General features: G+C 39.5%; 2 protein-coding genes across 2 annotated transcripts in view; both read left to right on the top strand.

Moving 5' to 3' along the window:
* The window catches only part of LOC127640121 (protein MON2 homolog), a 286,480-nt gene that overhangs the window by 128,473 nt on the left and 134,526 nt on the right, over positions 1 to 23,481 (top strand). The window lies entirely within an intron of this gene.
* LOC127640124 (integrin alpha-11-like) overlaps positions 13,872 to 23,481 on the top strand; it is a 48,905-nt gene continuing 39,295 nt past the window's right edge. The window contains exons 1-2 of the mRNA XM_052122529.1: positions 13,872 to 14,037; positions 19,622 to 19,733. Coding sequence (XP_051978489.1) covers positions 13,989 to 14,037; positions 19,622 to 19,733 — 161 coding nt within the window. The 5' untranslated portion in view covers positions 13,872 to 13,988. The remainder of the gene's footprint in view (positions 14,038 to 19,621; positions 19,734 to 23,481) is intronic.

Genomic DNA, 23,481 nt, shown 5'->3' with positions numbered 1-23,481 from the left:
CTTTTTATAAGTGTTGTAATTAACACATGAATTTGCAGTAATAATGCAGTAATTAAGCATGCATTAATGCATATTAGTGCACCTGTATTGGGTGGAAGTTCAAATACATGACTTCAGCTCATTGTGGTAATTAACACATTAATTTACACTTTTAGTTCATATAATAAGTTGTTAGGGAATTAATTCACGATTACACATTTAATTAATAGCAATTCTTATATGACAATATATGAATCTCTTTATTAGTTGCTGATGTGGCAATCAGTAATGAATGCTTAGTTAATCACGAGTCATACATTAACTCATTATTATATGTGCATTAGTTAAGCATTAATTAATGGCTTAGTTAATCATGAGTCATACATTAACTCATTATTATATGTGCATTAGTTAAGCATTAATTAATGGCTTAGTTAATCTTGAGTCATACATTAACTCATTATTATCTGTGCATTAGTTAAGCATTAATTAATGGCTTAGTTAATCATGAGTCATAGATTAACTCATTATTATCTGTGCATTAGTTAAGCATTAATTAATGGCTTAGTTAATCATGAGTCATAGATTAACTCATTATTATCTGTGCATTAGTTAAGCATTAATTAATAGCTTAGTTAATCATGAGTCATAGATTAACTCATTATTATCTGTGCATTAGTTAAGCATTAATTAATGGCTTAGTTAATCATGAGTCATAGATTAACTCATTATTATCTGTGCATTAGTTAAGCATTAATTAATGGCTTAGTTAATCATGAGTCATACATTAACTCATTATTATATGTGCATTAGTTAAGCATTAATTAATGGCTTAGTTAATCATGAGTCATAGATTAACTCATTATTATCTGTGCATTAGTTAAGCATTAATTAATGGCTTAGTTAATCATGAGTCATAGATTAACTCATTATTATCTGTGCATTAGTTAAGCATTAATTAATGGTTATTAATGCACCCGTATTGTAAAGTGTTAATGAAGATTTTTCTGTACACTGAAAACAGTGGACAACATACCTACTAAGTTAATCAAATACTTAGTAAGGTTATTTTGTCCCTAACAGATTGACTCCTTCAAATTTGCCATTTATGGTCATTTTCTCCACTTTTCCAAATTGCCTCGACCCCAATAATTGCTGATTGCAATTTTTCATTGTAAAACATGTGATTTGGTACATTAACTTTGTTACCATAACCATTAAACATACAAATACTGTAAATGAACACATACAAATGGTAGAAAATGCTGATATCATTCTGTTGTCCATTACCAAACTTTGTTGTTACTGTGGACATTTTTATAGTGTTTTTCATATTCATAACAAAACTTCTGTCCAGTTGGAGAATATCAACCTTTTGTGAAATAACTCACCGAATGCCACTGTTGAACTCTGCCTGCCCTTTCACTCCTCACTTACACAGCAGTAACACAAATGCGCAATAAAAACTTTTCACACCTCATAGACGGTTTTATACTGTGTAGAGAACTTCATGACCACTTTCGAGACACGTCTAGAAAATGTTGAGGTCTTTTGTAGAATTGAAATGTCAGTAAATTCCAGTAAGATAATAAATTAGATCATTGATACCTCGCTGAAAGAAACTGTTTACATAAAAACTGCTCATTGTGGCTACCTTGGTATTCACACTGTTATTTATTATTAAAACGACACCCTCCTTAACATAACATGAAACCAAACCAATAATCATAAAGTTTACTTTTTTTATCAAGGCTTTTCATGAAATCACATGAATCACATGGCACATGAAATCAAATTGCTCTGAGAACATTATAATCAACTTAAATCAAATCAAATTAAATGCCATGCAACCGTCATTATTTCATCAGCTTGTAATTTAAAAGCAGCAAGTTAGAAGTCAAAGGGCTGTTATACAAGACTAAACTAGAAATTAGCATATTGTTAGGATGCATAAGAGCTAATGAGACCAGAGCTACAATCAACGATTACGTAACATTATCAGTGACAGATTATACAAACCCCAAACCACCACGGCTAGCTAGCTAGGTAGCTATCAAACGAAACATTGACCAGAAACATACTTTACGCCAATTCGCATATGGAGATCTGCTAGCGCGAGGCCAATACAGTGCGGTTCGGTTGAATATGCTTAAATGACTTTAATGGGCCAAATAGTCTGACTTTTATTTTAGTTTTTACCAATTTTTTGGCACATTCAAACAGTTCTTTCATACTTTCAGTAATCAGAATTTATGCATTTTTTCAAATGTTTCATAATATATATATTTGAAGTCAAAGAACAATCTCTAATGGCACTTTTCCACTGTACGTTACGGTTCAACTCGACTCGCTTTACTTTTCAGAGTTTGCTTTTCCACGGCAGTTTAGCGCCGCCTCGACGTGGGCGGGATTATAGGCTGATCGTCATAGTTGCGCCGCCTCTACTGCCGTGACATCATCTTAGACGCGACACAAACATTACGGACCATAACAATAACACGAGCGCTAGCTGTTAGCGACTAGCTCATTGTGCTGCATAAAGCAGTTGTTCATGGTGATTTTACACAAGTGTAACATTTAAATTGTCCTGGTTATTTTAGAAGCTTTCCAGTAGCTGGTCAACTAAATAAAGTGAAGCTTTCAAGCAGAGTAACGAGCTAACGTAACAAAACGTCCCATCCTCCATCGTGGACTCCAGCCATGGCCGAGTCTAGGGCACTCTCCCTCCCATTACTCGCCGGTCTAGATAGCGTCCATTTGGTCGAACCACTTGCGATTTTCCTTGATGGTTCTGTCGTCACATTTACGTTTATTTTTAACTTTTCCCTTGACTGTTGGTAGGTCCGGTGGTAGCCGTGTGCGGACAACAGCTGAGACACTTCCTGAAAGACTATTTTGTTTAGCATCATTTCGTTTGTCGCTAACGAGAGGAACGTCTACACCTGGTTTATTGACCACGCCGTGGGTTTATGCACAGCCATTAATTTTTACAATTCCAAAGTCGCATGAACAAATGATACTTCTATTGCTGTAGCTAACTTTAAAACTAGCGGGTTGATGTCCCGCGTCGCAAATCCAGTGACGATTCTCTCTGACCAATCAGTGATCTGCAGGATTTTGACATCACATTTAGTATCGGCTCGGTCGAGTTGTACCGTGCAGTGGAAAAGTCCTATAACATTCTGTTATATAAGCCACTGAACGTGCATTCTTGCATAACAGTGGCGGTAATAAACCTCAAGGGGGCGATAGAGTTACCTTTTAATTGTCTGTGCTGTTAAACTGGATGCGTTATTAGTTAGGTACATTTTTTTTACCTCACTAGCATAGCAATATTCTCTTCAAACTGTTGCTCCGCCATGACAGCAGTTGACTTAAAAGAGAAAACTCACCATACAAGTGAACAGGTCACACTAATGTCGCTGTAACGCCCCTTGTGGCAATGCAAAGAATGCAATGGCTAATTGCGTTGCAATATGAATTGCGCTCTGACACATTTAAAAAAGTAAAAACACACAAAATTTAACTTGTAGCTAGAAGCGACTATGTTCACGTACTTGTGTAGATTAGATTTCTTAAAGAACTAATAATTTACACACTCCATGTCAACTACAGACAGTATTTCTTTAGTTTCATACATTAGCCACTGTGCGGTTGTCATGATGAAGGATGTAGCTTAATGAAAATGATATGCAAAAATATGATTTATTCTTAATTATACTTCATGCATTTTTCACGTTAGATAGATGAGGCAACGTTTTACTCCCAACCCTAAGATGGCATTAATCTTTTAATCAGCACCTATGATTGATGTTTGCAAAAAGTTATTATTCCAATTACGCCGTCTCGCTTAGACGTGGAACAATTTCCCATGAAGTAATACGTCAGTCACTCTGGTCATTAATTACATTTTTACCAGGCGTCTAATGACACTCCAATTACATTCTCAAAATCGCCCGACCCACCAAATGACACAAGAAAACCATTATTTAAGCCATCGTACCAAACGATCTCAGGGCGAAACCTTGGCCGTCCCTTTTTTTCCAATTCATTTCACTCCTGCGTTTTGCGATCAAAGTCTCCACGCATTTATGCATGAACAATATAGTTTCATTTTGTCCCTCAAATCTGTTGAAGCTATTATCCGGAGCCTTATCTCATAACTAAAATCTCACTGACTCATTACAAAGACATTAGGGCATCTTTTACAGCGTCGGGAATTGATTATTCTCATGCATTCGCCTTTTGCTGCTGGTCAGAGCTGACAATGATCATATTAACTCTGAATGTTGTGTTCCTGTGCACACATCTGAGAGAAATTACTTTCTGTGAAGCTGCCCAGACATTTATGAAGACAGCACAATGAAGTTGAACCCAGATGAGTGTTAAAGTCTTAACGGATGGGCGTAGCTCGTGAATATTTTTGTCTTGTCTTGGCCTCTCATTTGCATTAGCATGAACTTACGCTATATGAAACAATCCTTCAAGTCAGACATTCAATAACAGTTAGTATGTTAGACTCTTTTAAAGGGCATCCTCGCCCTCGTGTTATTTCAAACCTGTCTGAAACTTTCTTCTGTGAAACACAAAAGGAGATATTTCATAGCTACATCTGTCAAGCAGCAAAAGGACAAATTAACTACATAAAAGCACAATAACAATAGAAATATTATGATAGCTGTAGTGAGGAATAGACTGAAATTATATTCACTGAAAAGCATTCATGATCTTAAATATCTTAATAAACAATCTAGCATGAATGACAAAAGAGCTTGAAAATGTATATTTAGGTCTATTCTAAAAAGAAATATGGGCCTATATGCACATCCCAATGTGCAACGCTTCAATCCCAAACAATAAACTTGAGGGAAGTTTAGTTGAGCATATGCGCCTCTATTTTGAAGAACTAATGCAAATAATGTTAAAAGCACCATTACGTCTAAAGTGAAAGTGCCAGTGATCATGCATCAGTTGTTCTTGTTTAGAAAGAGGTTAGTGTGCAATGGTCCAAGTACCTTTAGTCACAGAATAAAATGTCCAAACAACACACTTTACATTTACATTTTACATTCTACATTTAAGACTTCTGAAATGTGTAGTTGTTTAGTGGCCGCAAAAAAAAATATCCCAAAATGATCAATATCCCAACATTTGCATTAATAGTGCAGTTGCTAGGTCATTCAGAGTGGTTTTTAGCATATTAATGTTATGTCATTTACTAAGGCGTTATGAGTGGTTTTAGCATGCTAGCGTGTTGCTATGCGGTTGCTAGTTCATTCTGAGTGGTTTTTAGCATGTTAGCATATTGATATTCATTTACTATGGTGTTATGAATAATTTTAATATGTTAGCATGTTTAAATTAATTTACGAATGTGTTATGAGTTATTTTTAGCATGTTAGCATGTTGCTATACAGTTGCTAGTTCATTCTGAGTGGTTTATGGCATGTTAGCATGTTGACATTCATTTACTAAGGTGTTATGAGTGGTTGTAGCATGTTGCTATGCAGTTACTAAAGTGTTATGGGTGGTTTTTAGCATGTTAGCATGTTGATATTCATTTACTAAAGTGTTATGAATGGTTTTTGTAGCATTTTAGCATGTTGCTATGCAGTTGCTAGTTCATTATGAGTGGTTTTAGCATGTTAGCATGTTGATATTCATTTACTAAGGTGTTATGAGTGGTTTTAGCATGTTAGCATGTTGCTATGCAGTTGCTAGTTCATTATGAGTGGTTTTAGCATGTTAACATGTTGATTTTCATTTACTAAGGTGTTATGAGTGGTTTTAGCATGTTAGTATGTTGCTATGCCGTTTCTATGGTGTTATGGGTGTTTTTTAGCATGTTAGCATGTTGATATTCATTTACTAAGGTGTTATGAGTGGTTTCAGCATGTTAGCATGTTGCTATGGTGTTTTTGGTAGTTTTAGCATGTTAGCTTGCTGATATTCATTTACTGAAGTGCTATGAGTGTTTTTAGCATATTATCATGTTGCTATGCAGTTGCTAAGGTGTTATGAGAGTTTTTAGCATGTTGCTATGCAGTTGCTAAGTTGTTATTGGTGGTTTTAGCATGTTAGCATGTTGATATTCATTTACTAAGGTGTTATGAGGGTATCTTAGCATGTTAGCATGTTGATATTCATTTACTAATGTGTTATGAGTGGTTTTAGCATGTTGCCATGTTGCTATGCAGTTGCTAAGGTGTTGATCTAGAAAAAAAAAGCTCTTCACAGATTCTTCACAGACAAATTAACAGCAAACGGTTTGGAACAAAATCACGGTAGCGATGACAGAAATGTCTTTTTGGGGTGAAGTATTCCTTTAATGATTTTTCTTTGTATCTCAAGGCAGACATATCTTCCTCTAATTATCTTACATCCTCGTAGCTTCGAGAATAAAAGATATTGCTGATGTTCATCTTGTAATATTAGATTCTGTCCACGAATATCCATCTACAGGCTAATTTCTATATAAGTCTGGCCATGGCCAAATAACACTGCAAAAACGACAGATAAGCTCCTCTGTGAAATCTGAACCATTGCGTTGTCCCTTTCTGCCTTTTTTTGTGCTTTTTTGGGGGGGCAAATATTCAAAGTAGTTCATGGACACATACAGTGAGAGCTCGCTCGTGGTACACGGACTTCCCACGACTGTTTACACTCATCTGTCATTCATTCTAAATGAGAGGAGAGTTCCACATTCAGGCCATGAATTCTGGAGGTAAACACATGTGCTCTGGATCTTCTTACTTTCCTTTTGAAGTCAGTGTGTGGCATAGAGAAGAGCAGATATAGAGAGAGAGAGTGCAGGAAAGATGTTATACTTTAACTGGTTGAGGTCTACACCGAGATGTTCTGAAACTCAAAGCAAAGATGAAAGCTATTTGTACCAAAGTCTATAATAAATGGAGCTATATCCGTTAGCATAGCCATTAATCTCAAAGACAGTTGACTATGGCAAGCCAAATTAGCATTTAATCATATACAGGATATGAATTATAGATATCAATCATTGAATTTCCAATAGCTATAATGCTAATTCTTGATATCAAGAACGGATTTACTGCTAGTAAAGTGCTCATTTATAATACCAGTAATTGGGTTTGCACTAGTAGCATAAAACGTTAAATCTTGAGATAAAAATGATGTAATTACTTGCGGAAATATGCATTCTTGCTTTACATTTGGAAGTATAAAACATAAAATTCATCATCGCAATAAAACCACCTGAACCACAGCCACCCAAATTACACTGCGGAGATGCCGCATGCAGAGGCTCATGCTACCAGGGCTGGACGTAATCTGGCATACCGGGCATTTTCCCAGTGGGCCATTGCACTTTGGGGCTGATCAGCTGCAGACTGGCCATTGGGTGATCCGAGCGTGCCGATGAATTGGCTGTGAAATGTGCCGAATGGCCCGCGATAAGCTAAAATGAGCCGGCGCATTATGCAGAACGGACCACAAAGCGGCGCCGCGATATGCAGAAAAGGACAACGAACACCCCCCACACGCTAAACAACTTTTGGGCCAGTTGCCTTGTAAAATCTAGGGCCGATTTCTCTTCCCAGTCCAGCCCTGCATGCTACCCTCCGCGATCCACGCACAAAGTTACCACGTGCCCCGTTGAGAGCAAGAACCACCCCCATGTGACTCTAACCTCCCTAGAAACCGGGCCAATTTGGTTGCTTAGGAGACCTGGCTGGAGTCACTCAGCATGTCCTGGATTCAAACTCACGACTCCAGGTGTGATAGTCAGCGTCAATACTCGCTGAGCTACCCAGACCCCCCGTCAGATTTCATTGCTGATTTGAAACATGTTCTTCAATCGAAATCTTGACCAACCGTTTTTGAGATTTTGGTCTTTCTACATTGAAGTCGACAGGAGCTGAACTGGCGTGACTGGAATAACCTCCCGAGAAGTTCCTACATAACATGATATTAAAGCATGTTAATCATATATTTGCAGAGCCGGGTGTATAAAACAGTAAACGCAACTCTTATGGTAACCGTACACCTGTTGCACAAATGCTAGCATTGCAGATCGTTTATGAAACGGTTTGCTAGGAGACATCTCTGGTGACTGCGTTGCACATTTATTTCCTTACACGTCATCTTCCGAGCATCTGGCCATGGAAAAATAATCAATGAACAATGTCATTCAAAATACTAAGACCATTCTTGAGGGTGAATTGTATGATCTCTGCTCATTCAGACGAGAAGTGTTTGAACTCTCCTTTGGCGCCATCTGTTGGTCGACTACCTCAATGACGTCATATGCTGTCAACAACATTTTCTCCAGTGAATCAGTCATTTGTGAACAGACAAATCAAGATTCAGAATACAAAAAACTCTGTTGTTCTGTTGATAAAATCAAAGGAGCCTTTTACCCCACGGGGGGCTTTTAGCCCTGTTTTACCCTATTTAGATGTTTTGAGTACTGTATATACAGTAGCAATGATAGAACTACAACAACAACAATTGATGTTTACATATACAGTATATATATATATGCAGTGCTGGGTACATTACTTCTGAATTGTAATCTGTAATCAGTAATGCACTCTATCGGATTACATTTTAAGGTAATGTAATCAGATTACTTTTTTTGAAAACTTCTGACCTTATTCTTGTTTATTTGATGTATAAACTGGTACCATTTTCATGTAATGTGTGAATGCATTAACATAACGTTAATGGATCAAAACATGAGACCAGTTATATTTGTATAACTTTACCTCACTTATGCAATAGAGTCTGCATTTATGTGTGGATTACCGCTCCATCTTCAGTCTACACAAAAACAGAATAAATCAGGATCGGGGCACATACTTTTTCACAGCACTGTACAAAGATATTAATGTCTAGAGGTCATGTGGGGGGAAGTTACTCAAAGACTTGTGTTTGTAAATGTACATTTAATTTTCTGATGCAGTTCTTATTTCAACCACAAGGTGGCGCCAAATACCGCCCTTTGTGAATGTACAGGAGCACAAGCAGTCAACATTTACAGTTTTTATGATGGCGTCGAGCAGTGAGAGGTTTTCTCATTAGCTAAACACACTGTTATTTTATAAAGAAAACATTTATAATGTGGTTTTGATTCAGTTTGTGTATTACAGAGAGCTGATTGAATGTTTGGACCAGTCACATGCATCTCCAGCTCTCTCTCTCTCCCTACACTACTCACATTTACACCTGCCTAATATCGTGTAGGTCCACATCGTGCCACTCAGAATAGCATTCAATTGTACAGAGTGGTTATCCGATTTACCATAGACTTTCTATCAGTTCAAACCAGTCGGACCATTCTCTGTTGATCTCTCTCATCAACAAGGCGTTTCCGACCACAGAACTGCCACTCACTGGATGTTTTTTGTTTTTGGCACCATTCGGAGTAAATTCTAGCGACTGTTGTGTGTGAAAATCCCAGAATTACTCAAACCAGCCCATCTGGCACCGACAATCATACCAAGGTCCAAATCACAGAGATCACATTTTTTTTTTCTCCATTCTGATGGTTGATGTGAACATTAACTGAAGCTCCTGACCTGTATCTGCATGATTTTGTGCACTGCTACCACACGATTGGCTGATTAGATGATCGCATGGATGATTGTTTGACGGGCTGGTTTGAGTATTTCTGGGATTTTCACGAAAATGTCAATTGTAATCGTACTGGAGTCTTATGGATTACATTTATGTGATTTTTGGAGCTTCAAAGTTCTGGTCATCATTCACTTGCATTGTATTGCCCCACAGATCTGAAATATTCTCCTAAAAATCTTCCTTCAAAGTCACACACATCTGGGATGGCACGAGGGTGAGTAAACCATTTTTAGGTGAACTGTCCCATTAATGTTACGTCTCATAATGTAATTGATCATTCTCATTAGTGACATCATAAGTGTGCGACTTTAATCACACAAGCTGAACTGACCTTACTTTACATGCATGAACAAACATGTCAACAAGCACAATCACACACACACTAACACGGATGTAGTTTAAACTCGTGGTTAATCTCTAACAGACCTGATCTGGCAAACACACACGGTTCAGATGAGCGAAAACGAGGCCAGTAGAACCGAACGCCCAAATATGGACGTACACAATGGCGTCCATCCTGTCTGTGTTTCTTAAAGACACACATGATCTAATATTTCAAACTAGCCTCATTTTTGTTTCATGTGGCCTTTGGATGTTATTTTTGCACGTCTGAGTCACTTCATTTGATGCTGCTTTAATTGCGACCGTCTTGGCTGTGAACATTATTAGCTGAGACCCAAAAACACAATTTCTGTATTGAGATTTTATAGCGGCCTGACCGCGATTCAAAGCCACAACTTCTGCGGATCGACAGTCCAGATCTGTGCAAGTTACACCAGTTTATTACCGATGGATCATAACTATCACGCTACACTTTATTCACTCAAAATAGTCAAAAAAATAATTTCTGTCATCATTTCCTCAAGCTCATGTAGCTCCTAACTCTATTTCTGTGGAAAGGAAAAGATGTTCTGAAGATTGTTCATGCTGCTCTTTTCAATAGTGAAAGATGGGGCTCCCAAAAATGACAAATAAGCACCTTAAAGTGTTATAAAGTAGTCCATGTGACTTGATCACAAGCATTATAGATACACAAATACTATTACTACTATTGAAAATGCACATTTTTGATATATGTATTTCGGTTCGCATCAATGTTTATTCTTGATATAAGAAATGACGCGATTACTTGTAGAAATACCCATTCTTGATTACAAAAAAATGTAATTTATTTTACAATTATAGATATCTGCAGTGTATGATTAATTACTTACTAGTAAAAATGACAATATGATCTCAATAATGACACTGTTACTGGTACAAATGTCTATTTCTGATGTCAACGATTGACTTACAGTTAGTAGAAATGCTCCTTTTTAATGGTTTTAATGATTGTAATATGTAATGTGAAAGTAACTAGGAGTAAATACTCTTCGATTTAATGATATTTAAATGACTAAATGTAGCATTTTAAAATTAATTGCCATTTAAATTTGCATTTTTACTAGTTGTAATTCATTTGTTGTATCAGGAATGGATGCTTGTACTAACAAAAAGCATTATTAATAATAATTAAAAATATATATTAGTAAGAAAACGCTGATTTGTGTATTTTAATAACCGAACGAAGGCCGTAATTGTAAGTAATTAATTCTAGATATCAATAATTGTGTTTTGAAATGGAGTGAATAACAGATCAGTGTGAAATTATCAATGCAGTTACAGATATGAATAATAACTTTTTTTACTAGTTGAAATAAAAACATTTATATCAAGAATGTGTGTTTCCGCAAATAGTGATGTCCTTTTTTAAATCAAGAATTTGTGATTTTACTAGTAAAAATTTGAATTCATATACTGTGCACGATTAAATGATGAAAGGATTTGCGTTACAAAACAATTTTTACTAGTTGTGATTTAATTTTAAATATCAATAATGTGAATTTCCACAGATAAAGATGCAATTTTTTATATTAAGAATGAATGTATTTACTAGTAAAAAATGTAATTAATATACCGCACATGATTAAATGTAGAAAGGATTTGCGATTAAAAAAATATTTTTACTAGTTCAATTTCAAGTTTTATATCAATAATGTGAATTTAAACAACAAAAGTTGCAATTTTTATATCAAGAATGAATGTTTTTACTAGTAAAAATGTGAATGCATGTACTTCACGATTAAATGACGAAAGGATTTGCGCTAAAAAATAATTTTTACTAGTTGCGATTTCATGTTTTATATCAATAATGTGTATTTTCACAAGGTGCAATTTTTATATTAAGAATTAATGTATTTACTAGTAAATATTTGAATTAATATACTGCATATAATTAAATGTCGAAAGGATTTACGATGCAAATTTTTTTTACTAGTTGCGTTTTCATGTTTTATATCAATAATGTGTATTTTTACTGGTGCAAACCTAATTACACATTTAAAAAATAGAGATTTTGAGAGTTTGCGATTAAATAAATGCAGCTTTTGTGATATCGCGATTGTGGATTTCCGTGAGTAAGAATGTCATTATCATATCGATTAGCATAACATTTTTCGCTAGTGACAATTTAATTGTGGATATCTGTAAATGTGGAAAGGGCTCGCAGTACTATACTCAAAGTCTTCTGAAGTCACACAATAGCTTTAAAGTCGTTATTCACTGAAGGGGAAGGAGATCATGAGTTTTCATTGGTGAAATATTCCTTAAAGATGCTCTTTATCATCATGAGGAGGACGTTCCTTCATCCGCCTCTCACATCTTTTATTTGCAAAGAGCATCTTGATGGTAATTAGATCAAAACATCTGAGGGTCTGGAGTCTCTTAAACACACGGAGTCACCGCATGAAGGTAAACTGGTCATCAGATCTCTTTTAGTGTGGTTACTGCTTTCATTCCTCTTTACCAGCTTCCAGAAGATTCCTTTGGTTTCCCGTGGACACGCTTAATCACTCTTGTGTTTGTGTGATGCACAACATGTGACAAACTAAACACCACCGATCAAATTACAAGGGACAAAACATGATTTAAATCTTTAATTTAAAATTAATTTGAAATGGATATATTTGTAGACAAAGGTGTCAGCAAGCGTTTTGATAAAAACACTTTTATATATATCAAAAAATAAAGGTTGATGCAAAGTGAGGATGCACACAGGTGTCGGACAGCTGCCCGTAAATCTCTCTCTGTCGCACTGCCGTCTCCGGTCGGCCTTTATCCCTCTCTGAGGCTTGATTAGGGGTCGGGTGTGTAGCATCACCCGCCCTGCCACATTCTTCCCTCGTTCTCTCAGGCAGGGGAGCCCATGGCATGACGTACATCCCCCCCTCTTTCCCTGGGGAGGGGCGTGCCTTCCGCCCCATCTGCCGGCAGGTCATCCCCGTCTACCTGGATGAGGGAGGGGACAAGGGGAGGGAAACCAAAAAAAACTGAGGCACCTACACACCATAACGGCGATCGTGCCAAATTAACAAAACATTTTAAATAGAGAGGGAAACGCCAACACGGAGCGGTAGCGGGACAGAGAGGAGAGAGAGAGAGAAAATACACTTACACGCCGGTTCTCCGATACGCCGTAGCTTGGTCCTCGGCCACTCCTCCAACCTCCAATGGACGACAGCCGCGCCTCCCTGGATGGATCGGAGACAGTCCTCCAGCCCCTGGCGGACGGAACACCCCGCTTGTTATCGGTGGATGGTAGGGGTCTCCCCCGCCACTGGCAGCGGTAACCGCTCCAGGCCGTTGGTTGGGAGCCCCTCCTCCCCTCGCGGTCGGCGGCCGTTTCTCCGCTTCCTGGCAGCCGGGCTCCACTGTCCTCAGGTAGATGGCCGCGGCTGCTCCGTTGGGGTGGATGGTAGTGGCGAGGACTCTACTACGGCACATCCCTCCTCCTTCCCGGGTTTCAGCACCAGTGTAAAGGGGTTAATGGAAAGGAGGAGGCGAGAACAGGCTTGACAATATAAATAATAGTTTAATATAAAACTGAAACAAAAAGACAAACACAGACAGGTGTCGGACAGCTGCCCGTAACTCTCTCTCTGTCACACTGCTGCCTCCAGTCGGCCTTTATCCCTCTCTGAGGCTTGATTAGCCTGATTAGGGGCCCGGTGTGCCCTCCGCCCTGCAACAGTGATAATTTAAACAGTAACAAAATTTCCCCCCAAATAAATGATTAAAGTAATCCATATGACTTGTGCGCTATATTCCAAGTCTCCTGAAGTCAGACGATGCACATTGTGAAAGAATCAAGATCAAATGTCAAACCTCATTCAACTGGTTAGTCTCTGTGTTTGAGTAAGATCACTCGCTCTCTTCTCCTCGTGGCAGACGTCAGCTCCTCCTTCCCAAATGTAGTTCTGCTGCTATTCTGGATTCAATCAGATCGGGACTCTCTTCTCTCTCTTAGAGAACCTGACACACACACACACACACACACTGATTCATTCACGTATGAACTTATGGAGTGTACTCACCTCCTGCTGCTGTGGATCACTGCTCTGCTGCCAGGTGAGTATGTACAAGTGTGTGTAATGATGAAGTATGAGTGTGTGTGAGTTTGTCAGATATATGAGCTCTATTCTTTGGGTGCAAAATTGTCCCCAGAAATGAGCTAAAACGGCACATCAAACCAATAGATATTGAGATCAACATGTGTCTGTTATTGGGTTTTGAATCAATTACATTTAATATATAACACATACTGTATGTTTACATCTGTGTGTTTGTGTGTGTGTGTGAGAGACTGTGTGTGAGTGTGTGTGTGTGTGAGTGTGTGTGTGTGTGTGTGTGAGAGTGTGTGTGTGTGAGAGTGTGTGTGTGAGTGTGTGTGTGTGAGAGTGTGTGTGTGTGAGTGTGCATGTGTGAGATTGTGTGAGTGCATGTGCGTGAGTGTGTGTGTGTGTGTGTGAGAGTGCGTGTGCGAGTGTGTGTGCGAGTGTGCGTGTGCATGAATGTGAGTGTGTGTGCGTGCATGTGTGTGTGTGTGAGTGTGAGTGAGTGTGTGTGTGTGTGAGTGTGCATGTGTGTGAGTGTGCATGTGTGATATTGTGTGAGTGCATGTGCGTGAGTGTGCTTGTGTGTGTGTGTGCGAGTGTGTGTGTGTGTGTGTGAGTGTGCGTGTGCATGAATGTGAGTGTGTGTGCGTGAGTGAGTGTGTGTGTGTGTGTGTGCATGTGTGTGAGTGTGCATGTGTGAGATTGTGTGAGTGCATGTGCGTGAGTGTGCGTGTGCTGTGAGTGTGTGTGTGTGTGAGTGTGCGTGTGCATGAATGTGAGTGTGTGTGTATGTGTGAGTGTGTGTGTGTGAGTGTGCGTGTGCATGAATGTGAGTGTGTGTGTATGTGTGAGTGTGTGTGTATGTGTGAGTGTGCGTGAGTGTGTGTGTGTGTGTGTGTGAGTGTGCATGTGTGAGATTGTGTGAGTGCATGTGCGTGAGTGAGTGTGTGTGTGTGTGTGTACATGTGTGTGAGTGTGCATGTGTGAGATTGTGTGAGTGCATGTGCGTGAGTGTGCGAGTGTGTGTGTGTGTGAGTGTGTGTGTATGTGTGAGTGTGTGTGTGTGAGTGTGCGTGTGCATGAATGTGAGTGTGTGTGTATGTGTGAGTGTGTGTGTATGTGTGAGTGTGCGTGAGTGTGTGTGTGTGTGTGTGTGAGTGTGCATGTGTGAGATTGTGTGAGTGCATGTGCGTGAGTGTGCATGTGTGTGTGTGTGTGCGAGAGTGTGTGTGTGAGTGTGTGTGCGTGTGTGAGTGTGCATGTGTGAGTGCATGTGTGTGAGTGTGCGTGTGTGCGAGTGTGTGTGAGTGTGCGTGTGCATGAATGTGAGTGTGTGTGTATGTGTGAGTGTGTGTGTGTGTGTGTGTGTGCCTGTGCATGAATGTGAGTGTGTGTGAGTGTGTGTGTGTGAGTGTGCCTGTGCATGAATGTATGTGTGCGTGAGTGTGTGTGTATGTGTGTTTTGCGGTTTTCCTGGTTTGACACCCTTACACATGTATGTTACATATAATAACATAATTATGAATATATTTCATTTTAGTTTGAACTTAATCTCGATGTTTCTCGTAAAGTTCCTTAGAAGACATACAAATAGACATGCATGTAAATATATAAAGCTATAATGAATGTGCATATTATAACTCAGATTAATTTGGTCCTGGATGAATCTGATGAGGGATGTTTGAGTTCGGATTGAGATCTCCGACAGTTTGAGACAAAGTTGAGACACGTGTGATATTACTGGGGTCTTTTCTCATGAGAAACAACAGCAAAAAGTCTCCAATTGATCTCCGTTTAATTGCAGAATCTGTATATTTATATATAGAAAATATCTGTAATATAATGTTTAATATGACTGGCGACCTGTCCAGGGTGTCCCCCGCCTTTCGCCCAATGTTAGCTGGGATAGGCTCCAGCCCCCCGCGACCCTGTACACAGGATAAGCGGTTGACGATGGATGGATGGATGGATAATGTTTAATATTTAGTTAACAGTTGCTTCTATTTACTCCAAAAAGATTGGCTCAGACTGGTTCGGCAGACATTTTTGCAATTACAGTTTACGCCAGTAGATTGCGACAAAATAAACACTGTTTATGGAGAGTGAGTCAATAAATCAACGAATCATTGACTTCATCATTTAACATAATTGCATTACTGTCTGAGAGAAACAATTGAGATGTTAATGAGAACTAATTAGTGATTTATCTTAAGACTGCGTGCATTATTAATGCATCAACATGCATGACAATATAGAACATTGCTATACTTTAAAGTTCTGAAATCTTGGACTGCAACACATTATGACATTTCATATAGTTTTAAATTAAGTTTAATGGTTTTTCTAGTAGCATTGACTTGATTTACTGGGATGAATCAAATCTGATGCCTCAACTATTGTACTATGAACTCAAGTTAATTTACTTACACAAGAGGATATAGATAGATATATAGACAGACAGACAGATAGATACAGATAGACAGACAGACAGACAGACAGATAGATAGATAGATAGACAGATAGATAGATAGACACACAGATAGATAGACAGACAGATAGATAGATACAGTAAGAAAGACAGATAGACTGACAGACAGACAGAAAGACAGACAGACAGACAGACAGACAGATCGCTGGTCCTTGCCCGGCCACCCCTGTGAAAAATGCCTAGCTCTGCCGCAGGAGTCGTTCACAACTGAAACAAGATCGATCCGTTGAGCAAACTTTTCCAAATTGAAAATATATGAATGCATAGAAAATATTTGCATGACAGAAACATACTTTGTGTAAATAAAGTGCACAGCCCTACACTAATGTTTGGCAGAGTACCGACCAAGCCATTCACAAAAAATTATGAATTTCCACAAACTTTATGAAAGCAATAATTTCACTAAAATAACTGTTTTTATTAGCGAAATTTGTCTTAATATATTCTAATGCAGTTGCATTTTATTGCAGTTGAAATTGTGATTATGCCTCGCTATTTGCATATTTAGATGACATAGTGTGATGTGATGTCTGCTCGCTGTCAAAGAACAGAATGGTGTGTGTCCTATGAGAGGTTAAGGAACCACTGCGCTCTCCTAAAGTATGGAATTGGACATTCCAGAAACATTCCAGAGCCCATGATGAGTAGATTCAGTAGGGTTGCATTTACTAGTTGCAACCACTAGAGAGCATAGATATATTAGACTGTTTACATGCTTCTCTGATTGACAGGATCTCATGGTGATTTACTCACCATGATGTTGTTCCAAACCCGTATGACTTAAGTTCTTCCACTGAACATGTAATGAAATGTTAGGCACAATGTTTGGGGATTACAGCCTCGGTCACTTTCATTGTATAGATAAAAAAAGCAATGAAAGAGAACGTCTCCTATTGTGTTCTATAGAAGAAATGGCATGAGGGTGAGTAATTGATGACACAATTTGTTCCTTTCAATGCTGTACTTTACTAAGTAAAGGTCTTGGGATGGAAATACATGCATGAATGTGTGCACACAGGCAAGTCGTAAATTAGGATATTTTTAAGGAGCACTCCGCTGAAAGGGCATAATCCCTGCCCCCCCACCCAATGAAATAACATTTAAAATCCAAACACATGTGAAAAGGGCAATATTTTATGTCACTGCGATGCGTGGCAGCCATTAATCCTCATAGGCAGAAGGTTTTTTATTTGTGTTACCATGACGACACTCTTGGCATCAGTATAAATATTGCTCATACTTAAAGAATTGTTTTGTAGAGTTTCGCTCTCTGTGCATCTCATTTATTGTTCCCAGGAAAAAAAAAAAAGGCTTATGATTTTGTCCCACCTGTTCAATGAAGCAAGAGCTTTACCCGAATACACCGAAAAGACTTTAAAAACTGGAATCGTACGCTTGTTATGTGGGTGTGAGTGTCCAACTTTTGCTTTATTCAGACAGAATAACGAACTACGACTGAAATGATGAAGTATCTTAGAGCTGCAGCTCTTACCGGGGCTTGTGTTTCAATTAAAACACATTACTTAATCATCCATGTGACTCATAATTCTAATGTTACAAAGTCTTCACGACGGTCCAGAGGATTATGAGCAAATAGCTTCCGTTAGAGTCATTCTATTGTAAAAGTACCACAAGAGCTTCTATTTAGAAGAATAGATCACACAAAAATGAAAATTCTGTCATTATTTCCACACCCTCATGTCGTCCCAAACCTCTACGCTGTTATATGAAACACAAATGGAGAGATCTTTGAAGAATCTTCATGCAGATATTTTCCATACATGGTCATTCCATAATGACCACATGTGTCACACACAAACACACACAGGGCAGCTGCCTGTAATTCTCTCTCTCGCAAACTGTCGTCACCGGCCGTCTTTATACCTCGCGCGCCCCCATCAGGCTGATTGCGGACCAGGCGTGCGTCATTCCAGCCCGGCCCCGCCCCCATCTGGTCTACACTCCTCCCGGCGTTGCCTCAGACCGGGCGGACCGGAGTCAAACCTCCGACTCTCAGCCGACAGAACAGACCTCCGTGTTCCCGGCGACCTGTGGGGACACTCCTCCACACCTGGCAGCGGCCCTACCGGTGGGGCGTGTTGTGAGTAGATGCCGCGGAGAATAGCGTGAAGCCTCCACACGTGCTACATCTCCGCGGTAACATGCTCAACAAGTCACGTGATAAGATGCGCGGATTGACGGTCTCAGACACGGAGGCAACTGAGATTCGTCCTCTGAAACCTGGATTGAGGCGAGTCACTACACCACCACGAGGACTCAGAGCGTATTGGGAATTGGGCGTTACAAATTGGGGAGAAAAAAAACGTTTATTTAAATAACATGTACATCAGATTTGTAAAGAAAAGTTACTGCATTACCTGTAATGTTTACGTTAAATGTACTCACTTTAATCAATATTATATCTTGACATGAAGTAGATTTGACTCAAATTCAGTAAATCTAACAAGTAAACATTTTTGTTGTATGTAAAAGAGCAGCGTGAACATTCTGCAATACATCTCCCTTTTTCTTTCACAAAAGAAAGACTTGTCTTCTCAAGAGGGGGTTGGGGAGCAAACATTTAGAGAAAAACATGATTCAAAAATCCCATCTTGACCCTTTTCCTTTTTTCCTGTCAGAGGAAACGTTTCCCGGGGAAATTAAACATGAAAGGTGATGTGACATCACTTCTATGATACCATATCCTTGCCCCGCGTCCAAGTGGCCTTTCCAGATGAACATTTGAATGTAATCCAGCGGCCTGTACCGTTGAGAGCCCCTGTGACTGCCCATATTCACAGGAAGTGGACACAGAATTCCCTTTGATCAGTTTTGCTGATGGGCTTACGCTTGAACTTTTCTCTTCTCTTCTTTCATGTGGTCAGATACTGTAGGCTGTTAATCGTCTAGACCATGTGAGATAAAATGTGCTTTCTTAACTTTCCTAACAAATGAACTGTGGGCTTTGACAGAATCAGCGTTCCTTTTCATTGATTAAAGCACTTTGGATAAACATACGGTTGCATTTAAACATTTGGTCAATGAACCATTCAAAATGTTCATGCCAAATACCATTACAAGATTATTTGACTGTTTCTGTTTCTTATAGGACCTCAAAGCTGCTTTAACATCGACACAAGACACGCAAAAATCATCCAGGGTTCGAAGGAGGCACAGTTCGGATACACGGTCCAACAACATGAGGCCAATGGGCGGAAATGGTAAGGCCTTCCTATTGGATAAAGCTATGAATGATGTCTGTATCTCATCCGAAAAGATTCCTCTCATTTTATAATGTTCAGCAGAACCATATTGACCAGGGAGAAGACAAGAGTTTCCAAAAGTTCAGGATGAAAACGTATTTATGACGGCATACTTGAAGTTAAATTGCCGATTTGAGATTTGTAGGACCAGAAGAACTGGTGCTCTTTTGCGGCTCAGGAGACGTCTAATTCACTGAAGTATACACTTGGTCTCTAACGTTTGTTCTAAAGTTCCTTTGCAGAAATTAAAATGAGTTATTTAATTACACACTCAGAAAAAACACCCCCACAACATGATGCTGCACCCCCATGCTTCACGGTTGGGATGATGTTCTTCGGCTTGCAAGCCCCACCCTTTTTCCTCCAAACATAACGATGGTCATTATGGCCAAACAGTTAAATGTTTGTTTCATCGGACCAGAGGACATTTCTCCAAAAGTAAGATCTTTGTCCCCATGTGCACTTGCAAACTGTAGTCTGTCTTGTTTATGGTGGTTTTGGAGCAGCGGCTTCTTCCTTGCTGAGCAGCCTTTCAGGTGATGTCCATATAGGACTGGTTTTGCTGTGGATCTAGATACTCGTCCACCTGTTTCCTCCAGCATCTTCACAAGGTTCTTTGCTGTTGTTCTGGGATTGATTTGCACTTTTCGCACCAAACTACATTCATCAATAGGAGACAGAATGAGTCTCCTTCCTGAGCGGTATGATGACTGAGTGGTCACATGGTGTTTATACTTGTGTACTATTGTTTGTACAGATGAACGTGGCACCTTCAGGCATTTGGAAATTGCTCCCAAGAATGATCCAGACTTGTGGAGGTCCACACATTTTTTTTCAGAGGTCTTGGATGATTTCTTTTGATTTTTCCATGATGTCAAGCAAAGAGGCTCTGAGTTTGAAGGTCTTAAAATACATCCACGGGTACACCTCCCATCAGAATCTAATTGTCTAAAGGCTTGACATAATTTTCTGGAATTTTCCAAGCTGCTTTAAGGATCAGTTAACTTAGTGTATGTAAACTTCTGACTATTTGGATTTATGATTATAGTCAATTAAAAGTGAAACAATCGGTCTGTAAACAATTGTTGGGAAAAATACTCGGGTTATGCACAAAGTACTAATCGACTCGCCAAAACTACAGTTTGCTAATATGAAATAGTGGAGTGGTTAAGAAATTAGTGTGTGTAAACTTCTGACTTCAACTGTATATGTATACACATTTATAGATTGATTCAAAAGCATCTGAAAAAACATTTCCAGTTTAAACAACTTCTGGTTCCAAACACTGGATTTAAGTAACTGGAACCAGAAGTCGCGTCAATCGGAAAACTTAAAATTTTACAGAATTTCTTTTAATTGACAGATAATTCCAAAAAGCATTTTCTCCCATTTTTTTTCCATATTTGGAATGCCCATGCTACTCTCCACGATCCACACACAACTCACCACACGCCCCATTGAGAGCGAAAACCACATTATAGCGACCACGAGGAGGTTACCCCATGTGACTCTACCCTCCCTAGCAACCGGGCCAATTTGGTTGCTTAGGAAGCCTGGCTGGAGTCACTCAGCACACCCTGGGATTCAAAGTCAAGACTCCAGGTGTGATAGTCAGCATCAATACTCGCTGAGATAAACAGACCCCCCCGTCTCTAACTTTGGCAGATTAAAAAAAACATTTAGAAGGCAAGAAATAGAACATAATATGTTTCCATTTCACCCTCATCCAAGACAGTAAAAAGAGGGCAATTTTTACAGCAAAATAAAGCGAATGACGGATAAAAATAATGCAACGTCTTCGAATTGGAATGTACATTTTACATAACCGAGAAAGAAACGATACTCGAAAATGTCAACCAGTTGACACATATGGATTTAACCAATACACTTTTTGTCTTATTAACATTCTTAAAGAAAAAGAGAGAGAGAAATACATCAGATATTCAAGAGTTCTCATTTGTGCTAGTGCTGATAGCAGCAGGGAAAAACAGAACTTCATAGTCTTCATAAATGCTCATCCATTTTTCAGATGAAATATTGTTATGAAATGCAATCGCACACACTTGACACACACATCCTGGTTCTGCCGTCTGCTGGCGAAGACGACGTCTCAGAATCTCGATTCTTGAAATTCTCCCAGCACGAAGACGTATCACCCTCACAACAGTAAATCAAACTCTGCTCCTCTTGACACGTCAAACTGCAACTTCTGCCAGCGCCTGCGCACAGATTCATGGGAATCAAATGAGCTATAAACAAAACCATTAAGGATCAAAAATACAATGACATAAGTTCTATTTATCACGCACAGCCGGTTTCGTCCTGTGAGTTACCGCAGCTTTACTCTAAAAACTAAAGCTCCTGTTTTTGAAATAGGAAAATATAGTTGAGCAAACAATACACCCCCCCCCTCCTCTCCCCCCATTACTGTAACCCTGCCAGCTTTTTACTGTAACTTATGTTAAAGCAAATCAATTACTTCTAAACCATTACACAGTCACAGTTTACAGCCTATTAAAAGACAGGGAATTGTTTTTCAGTCATAAAATCCCAGACACACAAAACAATACACATCATTAACTAAACTCCAACCACACCAAAACCCCAAAGTCCGGACGCCAGCTTCCTCTTTGTTAATCGTGAGGTTTGTCATCCTTGATGGAGAACTCGTGGTCCCCGGCATTGAGAAATCTCGGCCTTTGATGTGCGCAGGTAAATATGTGGAAAGTATTTGCACTTGTCTCGACCTGTCTGCGAGCATTTGCGTAGCACTTGTGCGCCTGGAAAGTATGTGTTTTGTGGCTTGTAATTCCCAAACCCCCTCCTGTGCATCCCATCTCAGGCTGGCGGAACATAGGGGATCAAGACAAACTGCGTTCCTCATGGAATGTTATTTACTGTGCAGAGAGAGAGAGAGAGAGGAATTTTGTTTTTCTGTGACTTAGCAGAAGCGCAAGGGGTGTTCGTATTGGACTAAGCAAATATGGGTACAAATATGTTCATTTATGGCGTTCATTTGCACAATGCTTTTCCAAAAATGCCCACTGCAGTCTTATTGCATCCTGTTTTCTCGTGAGAATGACAAGATGGTTTGAACCATAAAGGCCGGGCTTTTTGCCACACCTGCCAATGGCGGGCGAATTGAATACATTATTTAATATAGTTGGATGCTAGGCTGTTCTGCCGGGTTGCTAGGTGGCTGCTCACTGTCCCAAGTCAAACGAGTCCACCCTTGAGTGTTTATGATATTCTGATCTCTAGATATGGCTCAGGTCCCTCCTTCAGTATAAGTCTATGGGCTTTTTTTTTTGGCTTGTGAAAAAGTAACCTGGAATTGTTACTTTAATGATCTATTTCCACTTGATCTATCCTTTAAAGGAATGTTCCGGGTTCAATACAAGTGTGGCAGGGCGGAGGGCGGGGCCGGGTCGTGATTCCGCACACCCGGCCCCTAATCAGGCTATTGGCCCTCGAGAGGGATAAAGGCTGACCGAAGACGGCAGTGCGACAGAGAGAGAGATTTACAGACAGCTGACAGGAGGAGGGATGCGCTGTAGTAGAGTCCTCGCTACTTCCATCCACCCCAACGGCCATCTGCCGGGGGACGGAGGAGCCCGGATGCCTGAGAGCGGACAAACGCTGACCGCAAAGGGAGAAGGGGCTCCTAGCCAACCGCCTGGAGTCCCCTTCTGTTTCCCGAGAACGC

This window comes from Xyrauchen texanus, chromosome 49, assembly GCF_025860055.1.
Source record: "Xyrauchen texanus isolate HMW12.3.18 chromosome 49, RBS_HiC_50CHRs, whole genome shotgun sequence".
NCBI lineage: Eukaryota > Metazoa > Chordata > Actinopteri > Cypriniformes > Catostomidae > Xyrauchen > Xyrauchen texanus.
This window is presented reverse-complemented; position numbering and strand designations above follow the sequence as displayed.